At 35.1% G+C, this 14672-nt stretch overlaps 1 protein-coding gene across 13 annotated transcripts in view; it reads right to left on the bottom strand.

Moving 5' to 3' along the window:
* Nucleotides 1-14672, bottom strand: part of AGBL3 (AGBL carboxypeptidase 3) — a 119219-nt gene that overhangs the window by 56947 nt on the left and 47600 nt on the right. For 11 of the 13 annotated variants that reach the window (XR_011566130.1, XM_070787323.1, XM_070787326.1 and 8 more), the window contains 7 exons: nt 12177-12284; nt 9259-9397; nt 7290-8069; nt 3680-3842; nt 1698-1824; nt 618-718; nt 295-407 (listed from right to left, as the gene is read on the bottom strand). Coding sequence is in view for 12 of the 13 variants with exons in the window: in XM_070787323.1 (XP_070643424.1) it covers nt 295-407; nt 618-718; nt 1698-1824; nt 3680-3842; nt 7290-8069; nt 9259-9397; nt 12177-12284 (1531 nt within the window). In the remaining variant the exon portion in view is untranslated. The remainder of the gene's footprint in view (nt 1-294; nt 408-617; nt 719-1697; nt 1825-3679; nt 3843-7289; nt 8070-9258; nt 9398-12176; nt 12285-14672) is intronic. The other 2 variants (XM_070787334.1, XM_070787335.1) reach the window with 2 other exon arrangements.

Below are 14672 nucleotides of genomic sequence, written 5' to 3'. Positions count from 1 at the left end.
TTAAAAACAATTTGAGATGTCTTTCACATATAGTACATAGTGGGTACTCAATATCATTTGAATAAATGAAGTCTTGATAAGTTCTGGCTGAAGTAACGTGCATGGGGAAAATTTTCCTCCATCTCTAGCCAGGATTTTCAGTACAGACTGACAATTACATCCTTGAATTGTTATAACAGGCCTTCCCTAACCAGGAATGGAAAACTGGTCGTGGTGGTGAGAGTCGAATCCTAACCACTAGACAGCATGTAGAATAACACAGCAAATTACATTACTTTCACTATCTTGACCTACCTAGTCTCTAGATCCAATGTAATTTCTTTCAGAGAAGTATCTGAATCATCAATGACTTTTTCCAAGTTTATATGTTTCTCCATTTCGTCTAATTCTTTCAGGCATTGATAGTACTAGGGGAAAATGATAGGTAAGTTAATTATAAATAACTTATTTCCTAATTAAAGTAACTGAATATTTATAGACACCTGGAACATCAAGTACAACAAAACACTGAATGAACAGTCAGGATGTTAGAAGGAACAAACTGCTGCAGGCCCAAAGGCAGGTGATGTTATCTGGGCGTCTGGAGTCTGATGTATGAGCAAACGGACTTTACTTACCTTGGTTCGGTCTGGATCACAGTAGTCCAAGAGAGAGTCACAAAAGTGATATCCCATTGACTCCAAGTCTTTCGTGTTGAAATGAGTGCCTCTTTTATTACCTAAAACATCAATAAGTTTATCCACCTTTGATGATAAGTTAAACATTTTTTTTTCTTAGCAGGAAGGCCTAAGTTGCAAAACAGAGTATAAACAAAACACCTGATATGATTCCATATTCTGTCCTCTGGATCTTCTACACTGGGGCAGGTCATTAAACAACTGACTGTTTTCCCTTGTTCCCTCTCCACCACCTGGACCAAAGCTGACATCTAAAAACACAGATTAATCTGTGTTGCAAAGCAGAAGAAAATTCAGTCAGAAAGTTATGAACTACTTGGTTACCAGTTATAAGCACCCTGATCATCGCTTAGAGGAAAACCTGCATAAATATTTAATGTTTTCATCATCATTAACAGTGTTATATCAATTCCAAGGTGCTTAAAAATTAGCCAGAAGTAATATGTCTGGATTTCTGGCACCTTCCTTTGAGTTGATACATTTTCTAATATTGTGAGTTACCCTAATATGAGGCATTCTAAGGATATGTTAAATGTGACTAAAAGCTTCCTTAAATGGAACTAGAGCACATGTTTATTTTACTTCAAGGAACCAATTAAAAAAAAGAAAAACAAAGCCCAGTCAACTTTGTCTTAAAAATAGCCAATCTACTAAAGATATTTCTATTCTGATATTTTAATTATGAGCATTGCTTTTTCTTGAAATCATTACAGTCGTAGGAACTCTTCTAAAAGAAAAACCCCAAACAAGCAATTAAAGATCAGATCATGAAACCACCACTTAGGTATACTATATATGTGGTAAAACTTCGTTTTCTAAACAAAGGAAAATGAGGTGATCAAGATACATACAGTAGGCATTTGTTTATTCATCCTATTTATAGAATTGATTAGATTACTGGTATATATCTACGTAGGAAGAAACTGCTCACTATCCAGTTGTCAAACACTATGAATCTTACATTGAATGTGCTCCTTTGGTTTAACTCTGACAGTCATGAATGAGGGCCCTCAATCTTACCCAGAGTAGATCCACAAAAAGTGGCCTCCATGGTGAAGCTGTTCCTGATCCCCATTTTCCACATCACCACCCTTCCTGTTCCCTCTTTGCTCTTTTGAATATTAAACTTGCAGGATGAGAATGAAAACTGAAAAGAAGAAAATAAAAATGAGACCCACTGCTTTTCTAATCACAATGTCTGTCATAGGAAGTAGGGTTAGAAATGAAAAAGTAGGTGTGCAAAAGCATAATTCTCTCTAAAGCTAAAATAAAAGCTTCTGGAGCTGCTTTTATTTCCTGATCAGTGGAAATAGCTCATTTTAAGGATGACATATTTACATTTCTGAGAATTATAGGCTTGAATTCTGAAATAAATTTTACTTTATATATATATAAAACATATGCATTCAAAACCCAGTTGACTAATTCTTGATAATGTTGACTTTAAAAGGTTACAGGAAGGAGTCTAAACATATTTAGGAATGAAGATCAGTGTTGTAGATTTTTAGATACTGATGCTTTATTATCACATGAAAGATAATTTGAAAATTACCCTGAAAGATTGTTATAACATCAGTATCTACAATGAGTTTTTGTAATTTAATTACCATACAATTGAAAAAATTTACTTTGTGTTCCATCCTGTGAATGTTAACACATGTATGTTATTGTTTAGTCACTAGGTCTTACTCTTCTGTGACCCCACAGATTGTAGCCTGCCAGGTTCCTCTATCCATGGGATTTACCAGTGGGTTGCCATTTCCTTCTCCAGGGAATCTTCCCAACCCAGGGATTGAACTTGCATCTCCTGCATTGGCAAGTGGGTTCTTTACCACTGAGCTACTAAGAAAGGCTAATACATGTAAAGGTTTGTGAAAACTGTCAACAAATTGGCACTTGCCAAGGGAGCCTGCCATCTACCTCTATAAGGATTAAGTCATGTGCTACAGCAGCTGCTGACCTCCAATACTCCCCCTGAAGGAGTTTAGGGTGGAAAGCAGGAATGAGACACTATGCTACGGGCAACTGGCAGGACAGGTCTTTAGATAGTTAGATACCGTCAGGAGCTGATTTTACGAGCCCAGTTCTTATATCTCCTCGTATCTAGAAAAGCACTAAGGTCCTTCATGGTGACGATTGTTTCTCGAGACTAGCAGAAGCTTCACAAGACCAGCAGAAACTTTCTACAAATATGTGCTTGACTGCATGTACTTCCTGTTTACCAAAATCACATATATATGTGTCCTTTCCCGCTACCTCTTTGAACAGTTTCTCAGAGCTATCTGAGGTGCTGTCTCCCAGGCTACAGTCCTCACATTGCCCCAAATAAAACTTACTCGCAACTTTCATGTTGTGCATTTTTTTTTAGTTGATAAAACACTACCAAAAATCAGAATATAGAACAATTCTATCAGCTCTAAAAAACTCCCTTGTGCCATCCATTTGCAGTCACAAGTCTTTTGCTTATTTTGGAGCTATGGTAAACGGTTTTGTTTTAAATTTTGGTTTCCAGTTGTTCACTGTGAGTATAGAGAACTGCAGCTGGCTTCTGTGGATAGATCCTGTATCCTTTGACATTGCTAAACTCACTCAGTTATAGTTTTTGTGGATTGCATGGATTTTCTATGAAGACAATCATATCTGCCTTTCCTTTCTAGTCTGCCTTTTATCTTTTTTCTTCCCTTACTGCACTTGTTAGAACCTCCAGTATAAGGCTGAATTGAAGGGGTAAGAGTGGATATCCTTGTCTTGTTCCTGACCTTAAGAGAAAAACAGTCAAGTCTTTTATCATCAAGTGTAGTGGTAGGCTAGTGGGCGTTTTTCCCTTATATTTCAAATTACTGGTTATTAAACATTTCACATCATTGCTTTCTATGGTCAACTGTACAAACCAGTCAAAAAAACTAAATAAAAAAGCAGTTTACTGAATAAGCCTATCCATTCAGCTGTCCTGCATGGACAATATATAGTAAAGGAAAAGTCAAAATCTTAAAGGAGCTTACTTTATCTGGACAATTTTTGCTCAGCATAAGTGGAAAGATTCGTTGCTGTAAGTATAGTGCTTTACATCTATCACTACCATCACAGCCATACATGAATATGTTCTCTTTCTTGCTATGGCCATGAAGGTCACAATACAAAATAACCTCTCGTTTCTCCATCAATCTACCAAGAAGAAAAAGAACAAGTTATTGCATTTTATCTCTGCATTTTTCTTCTGTGGTTGTAATTATGAATTAACAAGTCTAACATCCAAATAAACAGCATTTCTTATGTCCTAGTTTTCAATTTCTTACTTCTACTGCATATTATTAATATATAACTTTTAACACCTACAATAAGCTATTAATTGTATATAAAATACAAATGCTTTAGCCTTCCACTATAAAGACAAAATTTACCTTATTTCCAAAACTTTCTCCAACAATATTTCTCTGCTTTTTGGTTGTCTCTTGTTATACACTGAAAACAACTCACTCCTATCTTTGCCCACTAACTCTTAGATTCTTTCTGACTGAAATACCTTCCTTCTTCATCTTTGTAAATACAAATACTACCCCTTATCCATCAACACTGACCTCAGGTCCCACTTCCTCTCTAACTAGTGAAGCTCCCCACCAAATTTTTCTTTTCTTTGAATTCCTGTAGTATTTAATATTGGTACCATTTACTTGACACTTACCTAAATAGAATTTTAGATTTTCCATAGTTAATCTCGTTATAGAAAGGGAATGCTTCAAAATCTCTAAAACGGTGCAATGCATACAAGTACCCAAATATGTGTTAAAACTTGTGCCTGATGACTCGATGCTGAAGCCAGTTAACATTCACCTTTTGAGTAACGTGAATAAATACCATTTTGAGAAAAATGGTACCAAAGTTTGAATTGATTATTTTTCTGGTAAATTTCTAATAAATAATTTACAGAAATCATTTCTCAAGAGCACAATTCTTTTAGCCTGTATAATTTAGGCATTCAGTGAATATTAAAGTAATAAAAAATAAGCCCCTCAAAACTGGTTGATAAAAATAACCAGTAGGCTTTCAAAAGGTGAAAAAGTGGTGGTATTAAAGTGGTAGGATTATGGGCATTTTTGCCTTGATTTTCATATTTCCAAACTTCATACAGCTACTCAAATAACTGAAATTACGTACACTGTTATATCTGGAAGGATAAATACAACTGTTAACAATTTGTACTAATATGAAATGTACTACTTTTATAACAAAATATTAAATCTTAAAATCAAAATATTCAAAGTTAGGTTTTATTCAAAACAGTACTTTTTTAAACTACAGTGAAATTCCAAGCTGAAATCTGTTACATATATTAATTTATTGCCCTTTTTCATTTGATGACCAATAAATTGATATAACATAAGATTGACATAAAGCCATCAAATGATCATTGCAAATTTTTAGAATTAGATTATAAAACTATACATTTTAAAATCATTTCCCCAGTTTTAATGAACATCTGGTTTCTTTTAAGTGAGTCAAAATAAACTCTAAGTAATTAAATCTCAAAGAAATATTAATTACTACTTTTGAAGTGAAACAAAGCAACAGGGTCTCTCATTTTACACTGAATCCCTTTAGAAACAGTTGGGAGTTTTTTCTTACCCACAGTTAAGATATACTAAGTATCTTACACTAAAATCTATTATTTTCAAATACTCTAAATATATTTAATCTTAGGCATACTTACAGCTGCTCACCTTTCCACACATATGTGACTGTCTTTTATTCCATTTACTGCCTATGATTAATTGCATTAAGGTAGTTCTTTCTCTTGGAAGTCTTTCTGAAACTTACTGAATAGATTCCTGCCTTAAGCTTCTTATGAGACAATTTAAGAAGAACTAAGATAAACAGCTTTCACAGAGACAAGCCAAGGGGCTTTGGCTGTAATCCATCTTGTGTTGGGCCAGGCACCCTTAATGTCAAAGAGCATTAAGGAGACATTATAAATACTCAAATGGGCTCCAAAAGTTCCTTTCTATTAAAAATAAACTTTAAATTCTGGAATAAATTCAGATTTACATAAAATTGCCAAAAATAGTTGACAGTGTCCATATGGCTACCACTCAGTCCATTTTCCCCTAATGTTAACATAACCATGAAATATTGTCAAAAACTAGGGAACCAACATTGGTATATTACTGTTAAACTCCCAACCTTATTTGGATTTCACAAATTTTCCCAATAATGTCCTTTTTCTGTCCCAGAACCCAATAGAAGATACCACATTGCATTTACTCAGCTCTTTTGTCTGTCATCCCCAGGAAACTAAGTCAGACATGGGTTATTCTTTATCACTTAAATATTTCCCAAGTAACTTCAGAGAATCCTGAAATCCACATCTGTGAGGGGTATAAAACCAGGGTTTTCACTTCTTTTTGTGGGGATCTGCATTTCCCTCTCCATGTGTCTAAGATGAAAGGATTAACATGAAAGCTGAGGCTGAACTCAAGACAACTAGAGCCATGCTGGGAGCTTTGGAAGCCTGTCAGCTCCTCTCAGGGACTGGAGGTATCCCTGAGGTGGTCCTTCAAATGGGGCTCTGACACTTGCACTAGGAGCCCTGGTGACGGAGCCGGGTGAGAATACAAACACTCTGTAACAGTACTTATCAATGTAACATTTGAACAATCCTAAAAAGTTTACAAAGAGTTTTTACACCTACATCTAATTCATTAACTCCTTTTCTTTTTACATTTGAGGAAACACTGAATACATTTAGAACTTCCAATATTCCAGTAGTATTGGACACTTTATTCTGGGCACTTTAGTAATAATCTCATTTAATCTTCCTGTCTGTGAAGTAAGTATTACTATTCCCACTTTACAAATAGATGAGGAAATGGAGGTTTGGGTTTGTTTCTAAACTGCTCAAGATTACACAGTTAGCAAATGACAGAGCAGGGATTCCCATTTGATGTGTTTTCATTTCAGTCTCCATGTTCTTAACCAAAAAGGTTAAGAGGCTTTGGACTTGGAATGGGTACTGTTTCACTCCAATAAATCTTTCTACTCTAGCAACGCCTGTTCCTGATTGTTATTACTTGAATCTGTTAAAGAATTCACTCAGTAATCCAACAAGTCTTTAAATATTACATGCATTTTACTGTTCTGATTCTTTAGAAAATTTAAAGCTGTTCATTTCTTTCTAGGGGCAGACTATTCATGAAAGCTTAAATAAGTATGCAAACTTATCATCATCCTAAGAGACTCAACACAGAGCAATGTGTGGTCAATGCAGTACTCAAAGACTCTAGATGTAATTAATTTTCTAGATGTAATTAATGAGGGATTCTCAAGGATTCCAAAAGAAACATCATTAGCTTTAGGAAGAAACCAAATTTAGGACAGGCAAACTTAAGTTTCACTAAGCTATTAAAATGTTATTATTTAAAAGAAAGCTAGTGAATGTAGTGGCATAATGCCAGAAAGGTATAGAAGCAGAGGTGGGAAGAATGAGGGAAAAAATTAAGTAGCTATAGTTAAACTATCTTAAGGAAAGTTAAGAGTAAAGTAAGTGCAATTGTGGGAGCAAAATTCTTACTATCAAGTTTACTAAATAAGCAGAGGGTAATTTGAGGCTTATTTTACCTCCGGATCATGTTCCGGGTATACCAGACAGAAGGAAATGATTCCTTCAGGAGAGATGTATAGTTACGGTTTAAATCCCGTCCAGCTAAGGAACACCGATAATTTCCTACAATCACACCATCTGGATTCAGCATGGGTACCACCTTGAAGACGAACGTGTCCCGAAGCAACTTTGCATCACTTGAGTTTCCTAAAATATAATCTAGGAAGCCTTTCATGATCCAAGAGCTGTTGGTTTCTCCTGGATGTACCCTTGCAGTCAGAATCACGGCCTTTCGCTTTCTTGACTCACTGTTCTTCAAGGGGGTAGTAATCGTTAAAATATACACCATGTTCCTAGCAATTGTGTGGCACAAGACACGTATTTTACAGAACTTTGACCGTACTGGGTCGTTATTGATGCCAGACAGGTATTCTTGCAGGTTTGTGTAAGTGTACGGATAGCAATGAGCAAAGTAGCAGGTATCTTTACTGTGTGGAAATTGAAACGTCCATGTAAGTGAAAAATGATGGTGCCTATCTTGCCCCTGGTTGTTTCTGTAATACTTGATTTGGTCTCCTATTCTCTGCCAGCCAATATTATGAGCACTGGCCTCTTTCTCAGAATAAAACAGTGGGCGCATACCCCGATTATAAAGACTAGCAGGCTTGGTGAAATTGGTAATAGTGAATCTGTAGACTATTCCTGCTTGAGTATTAGTGACTTGGAAATAGTACCACTGGGTGTGTTTATTTGTGAACAGGTCAGGTCGCACAGTCAGCTGGTATTCATATTCTCCCCTAATACACAAAAAAAGGAAGGGGGGGAGACATAAAAATGTAAAAATGACATTCAAGTTTAAATAATAAAAGTAATAATAAATATACAAATAATATATTTGTGTATCTACCTATTCATGGAAAGCTTTTTACTTGGGAAACAGTGTTTATTAAGCAGTATCTAATACCAAGTAATTGAAAAGATCACTGTTTTGAAATTTTCTCTTTTAACTGGATGTGAAACTAATTCTATGCTAATTCTGAAGCCTTTTTATCCCTTTGTAATTCAAGAGAGCACATTAAAAAAATGGGCATTTGACAAAAAATTATGTATTTTAACCCAGTTATGTTTCCTATAAAGGAAGTGATTAAAGAGTTAAGTTTTTAAGAATTAAAGTCCAGTGTCTTTTTCTTTTTTTTTTTTTACCTCAGACACATATTTGTTTTATCTTAGATTCTAACTCTAGAGATCTGAAATACAATCTCTAACAAAGGTTAAAAACATATATAAATTACTATGAGCATATGAATTACAAAATTTTAAACTCTTTGAGAGGACAGGAACTATATTTGATAACTATTTGCATTCCCCATACTTAATCATTGAAGATACTTAAATAAAAGCAAATTAAATTCATTAATACATTGCTTATATATACAACAATTTCACCTGGTTAGTTGTGACTTTTTTCTTTACCAAGTAACTTCCTATTCTATCAGCATTATGCACTTATTATGTGTGTATATGTGTGTGTGTGAATTGCAAAACCTTAAGAGCTGTTGAATCTAGGTGATGAGTGTAGGTAGAACTATATTATGCTCTGTACTTTAGTGTATGTTTAAAATTTTTCACAAAATTTTTTAAGAAAAGAATATCCTTGAATTGTGTGCATATTCCCAAGCATGTTTTATAGAATACTCATCTGAAGACCTATTGCATTAAAAAGTTGGAGAACCAGTGTTCATGTGTGTTTAACAGTTCATACTGGCATACTGAAAAAGTACACTACAGAAACCTGCTTAACTTTCATTCATAGCTCTCAAAATTGTTTGAATCCAGAACCTTCCATACCTACCCTCTTATGATAAACTCTAATTAGCATCTATACTTCAAGAAATTATAGTTCAGCAATGGATACTAAAACTACTGTACCTAATCCAGCAAATAGTTGATAGTCTAGCTCCTCAAATAAAAATAATTAAAACCTACACTTTTACTACCTTCTGTAGATTACCACTCTCAAACCTTGCTTCAAACATCAAAGTATCATCACAGTTATCCACAGGCTGCTTCAAGGGTGTCCGGTTGCCCCCAACTCGGGAATACACAAAACACGGCTCTTTGTAGGCTGATGAGAGACCATAAAGATGTTCAAGCCATATCTAAAGTCTATAGGCTATTCTGCAAAGAGTTTGGAGCTATAGTATAATTGAAGTGTCACTAAGGGTTATAAATTTTAATATGACACTAACATATAGGTTTATGTTGGAATAAGAAAGTCTGAGTATTTAGATTAGAAAAGCCATGCCTAGAATAAATTCATGTATTTCTCACAGTAGAAATACATGAATTCTACTTCTGGTTATAATGAAGTAATTGTTCCTGAAACTGTCTTTTCACTGTAAATGACTATAAAACTGGATTAAAAAAAAAAAAAAAACATACGAATTAACCATTTCCACACATTCAGACAACACAAAGATTAGAACTACATAAAGTTCTTGAAAAAAGATAAAAACATGAAATAAGCTCATGTTTTAACTTTACATTTCTTCTTGGGAGTACTTTTTACCTCTTAGAAAGATGTCACTTAAGGATAGCATAACAGTCTTGTTGAGCTGAGGAGGCACAACTGTTGCCTGGGGCTGCTGAAATTAGCACCCTAGGTAGTAGAAGAAAGCTACACAGAGCGGGGCTTCAGTAGTCTACATGGTGGTTGCTTGGCTGAAGACCTGGCTGTACAAGCACAGGGTATGATTAAGGAAGACAGGACAGAGTGCTCCTGAGATAGCAGAGGATAAACATTCTGGGATATATTGAAATTCCAACTTAGCCAGAATAGAAAGGCTTCACTGAGCACTGCAGGCATTTAACTGTGACTCTAGAAAGGTTGAATATTAGGCATAAAAACCACATTTAGGAGAAGGGTCATGACCTAGAATGAATGACAAAATAAAAACAGATCTGTTTTATAAAGAAAGTAAACCAATTCTAAAAGAAGCAAAATGATTTGTCAGGAATTTAGCTGCCTTGCAGAAAAAAAATTCAATGCAATTAAAAAAAAGAAAACTCCAAAACATGTCTTTCACCATTTCCCACATGTGATAAAAAAAAAATTATGAAGCATACAAAGAATGAGGAAATGTGATCCAATAAATATTTATATATTTAACAGACCCCAAGATAACTCAGATGGTACGATTAACAGAGAAGGACTCTGAATTTATGTTAAAAGGAAAAGATAATGAATAAACAGATCAACTAATAAAAAAAGGAAACTATAAAAAGAATGAAATGAAAATTCTAAAAATAAAAAGTACAATAACAGAAATGAAAGATTTACCAGATGGGCTTAAGAGAAATTGAATATTGAAAGAAAAAAAAAAGACTCAGTGAACTTACAAACAAATGAATACAATTATCCAAACTCAAGACCAGAGATTATAAAAAAGAACAAAGATCCAGTGAATGTGGGACATAACTAGAAATATACCACATGTATACTTGAAATTCCAAAGGACAGAAGAGAAAGAATATCATGGAGAAATTACGTGAAGAAATAATGGTTGAAAATTTCTCAAATTTGGATAGACAGAACTATTAAACTATGGATCCAAGATGTTCAGCAAACTCCAAGCAGGATAAATACAAAGATAAACAAATCTAGGCAGATCATAGACAGAAGACACAGCATATATAATGTGGAACAATGATATAAATTATGTCTGACTTTTTCTTAAAGAGAACAGATGTCATGAGATAATGGAACAATATCTTTAAAGAAAAAAATGTGAACCCCAAATTCTTTATGCCCAGTTGTTTGGGGACTTCCTCCTCCTACAGCTACAGGTCTCGACACCAGTCTGATCTCTTACCCTTTCATGCCGAGGAGAAACAATGGTTCTGTTCTGTTGACAATTCAGTGTTGTCTCACCATCCCTTATTACTCTCCCTTGATTCTGTCCACCCTTTTATAAGATATCTTTTCATTAAAATTTCTTAAATTACATTTGCCATCCAATTCCTGACAAGACCTTGACTGACTCACCTCAGCTACTTTAATTTTATATCTCATTTAAGTTATGTGTGGAAGTTATAAGGTAGGTCAGCTGGGTAAATATTTGAAATCAAATTGAAAAAAATCAGAGGTGTTTTTCTCACCTCAGTTATTTAAAAATGCATGAATATATGATTTCTGTAATTGCTTACTATATAGGAAGCAATCTCTGTGAATTCCTCTATTTTGCCAGCTCTTTAAATAAAATACATGTTCCCTGCAAGTTATCTTTAATATATACTCTAAGATATACAAATGTGATAGTGAAACTGTACAGGAGTCCCATACTTCCTGACATTAGGGTTTCAGAAGCAGCAGTTTAGAATACAGGTTGAGACTTCTATGTTTGATTATTAGTACACTTGATGCCAATTATTAATCTTGAGTGTCAAGAACACTTTCCTGAGATATAATCTTGGATAATATTTGTGATGTGGGATTTTTTTTTTGGCAATCCCAAGAGATGCATCAAACTGGCATGAAATGAAAATAAACCATTTGAAAGACTGCATGAACGTGACCTATAGACAGACAGGTGCAGAGCACTCTGCTGGATATATCTTTGAAAACTTATGTGAAGTTTAATTCCATCTCAATGAAACTCTTCATTCTCATGGTCAGCATGAAGCTTCATTTTAAAATAACTGTGCATAAACTGCAGTATGCACCTTCAAGAATACATTTAGCACTGAATCAACATCTGCATCAATATTAACCAAACATAGTTATGGAGTCAGGGATTTCCTGGTAATTGGCAATTTCCACTATAAACAGCAGAACAAATACAAATAGATTAGCCCAGACACCAATTTATTGTATTTTATCGCAACATGTCTCATTATGTACTCACCATCTTCGGCTAGATAAACCACAGTTTCTTCCTTGGAGTTTGCATAAAGGGGTTCTACCTCCAGGCCCGTGGGGATGTACATTGGCTCAGGATTTGAAGGGGTCCAATCTGGAGAAAAATCATTATTTGAATATGACTTCCAAATAAAGCAGTAAGATTTTATTGTATATTTTCAAATTATTCATTGATAGATCTAGGCTCAAATCCAGCAAAGCTGGATTCTCACTGAAAGTAATAATGAGCATGGTCACACTTTAACAAAACCCCTAACATTTTATTTGCACCCTGTGCTCAGTCACTCAGTCATGTCCTTTTGTGAAACCCATGGACTGTAGCCTACCAGTCTCCTCTGTCCACGGGATTTTTCAGGCAAGAATACTGAAGTGGGTGGCCATTTCCTACTCCAGTTTGCACCTTGGTTCTAAGTCATTATATAGTTCACGATTATTTTGTGCCACCACAGATTTAACACTGAAGATTCTATTTCTCCTGGGTGCTTGATGCCTCTCTAACTTATCTTTGGGAAACTTACTTCACCGTTTTATTCTCCCTTTCCCTGCATCTTCAGTCTTTTGCTTCCTAATGGTTGCCCCCTAAGCTTGCATGCATGGTTCAAGTTTCTTTTGTCTCCCCATTGAAAGGCTATCCTTGGAGCCACACTTTTTCCTTTACCTATACCAGCTTTCCTACTCTTCATTATCTTTAGCACCAGATTTTTGACCATGATCTATCTGGTTGGGAAAAAATGATTTCACGGTCCAAGCACCCCTTGTTGTTCCCACTCTTTAGTGGACAAGAATTTGGTGACTCATTCTACTTATTCTACGTATTATTGGATGCTCTGTGTCAGACTGTGCTTCACTCTGGGAATAGAAATGCTCCAGTAGAGGGAGCCAGCCTCTGCGATCCCAAATACATTTGCTGAAACAAACAAAAGAACTTGGTGATGAGAAACAAGTGTTGCTGGACAAATACGTTTTTGGTGTTTTATGTACAACTGCTTCAGCAGCAGAAGTGTATCTGACATGATGAATAAGGGTCAAGTCTAGCTACAGAAAAAGCACAGAGCAGAATATCAATGAAAATATTCAACAGTGTACTTTGTAGGGTTAATAACACACAATACAACTGATAACAATAAAGCAAATTAAAATTTAGAAGTGAGACTCTCATTAGTTGAAAACAATCAGCTCAAACCAAAATTAACAATGAACTGATAATACAGCACCTGTTTTAAAATTTCAGGGAATTTTAGCTATTTACTTTTTTTTTAACCATCTTGATACAAAAAGCTGTACAGTCTGACCTTTAAAAAGTACAGTAATCTCATTTTATATCTTCATGCAATTTGAGGATACCTTTTCTCACTTAGGTTACAAAGTTATTTCATTTTCTTCTCCCTCTTATTAAAAGTTTCACAGAGGAATTAACCTAATGTCTGTGTACAAATGCAATATGACTTGCCATCCCTGTAAACTTTGAGACTACTTTAGAAAACCTATTGACAGGCTGTATTCCTATAACTGTGGTATTTTATTAATAGAAATTCTTTGGGTATTGGTTATAAAAGGTGTTCCTCTCCCAAGATTAATTTATGTTCCACTTTCCAATGCTGAATAAAAGGTTCAGAATAAGTCATGAGCTATATCCGGCCCATGGGCTATAGTTTATTACTATAGAGCCTGGACTCTAAGCCTTAGCTTTTCCTACATAAGAAATCTCCCCAAATATTAGTGACATAAAACAGTAATTTATCTATCTCAGCTGAGTGATTCTTCTGGTATGGGTTAGGTCCACTCATGTATCTTGATCAGCTGCAGGTTTAGCTGGAGGCTGGCTGATCTAGGATAACCTCAGCTCATCTCTGCTTCACTCTCATTATCCAGAAAGCTAGCAAGGAATCGTTCCATGGTAGCTGGACAGGGTTTAAGAGAAAGCAAAACTGTACAGTCTCTTGAGGCCTAGGTCAACACTGGCATGCTTTCTTTTCTGCCACACTTAATCTGGCTAAAGCAAGTCACAAGGCCATCTCAGATTCAAGGGATAGGGCAACAGTACACCTCTTCATGGAAGGAGACGCAAAGTGGTATTTCAAAGGGTGAGGATACATGGATCCCCGTGGAGAATTATGGCTACTTTTTAAATTGAGAAAAATTTACATATTATATATAATATGATGTACTCATAAAACTGTACAGTTTAATGAGTTTTAAAAATATATAATAATGTAACCAATACACCTATCAAAATACAGAACAGTTTTCTTTATCATCTTAGAAAGTTTCCTCTTGCCCTTTCCAAGTCAACCCCTACCACTGGTTTCTGTGACTGTAAACCAGTCTGCCTATTCTACAACTTCATATAATTGGAATCATATATAGTCATCTGTTTCTGGCCTCTTTAACTCAGTATGTTCTTGGAATTCATCTATGTTGTGTTTACCAGGTTTTTTTTCCTTTTTATTGTTGATATGTATGCCATTGTATGGCTATATCA

This window comes from Bos indicus, chromosome 4, assembly GCF_029378745.1.
Source record: "Bos indicus isolate NIAB-ARS_2022 breed Sahiwal x Tharparkar chromosome 4, NIAB-ARS_B.indTharparkar_mat_pri_1.0, whole genome shotgun sequence".
Classification (NCBI taxonomy): domain Eukaryota; kingdom Metazoa; phylum Chordata; class Mammalia; order Artiodactyla; family Bovidae; genus Bos; species Bos indicus.
Note: the sequence above shows the minus strand (reverse complement) of the source record. Positions and strands in the feature narration are given on the sequence as shown.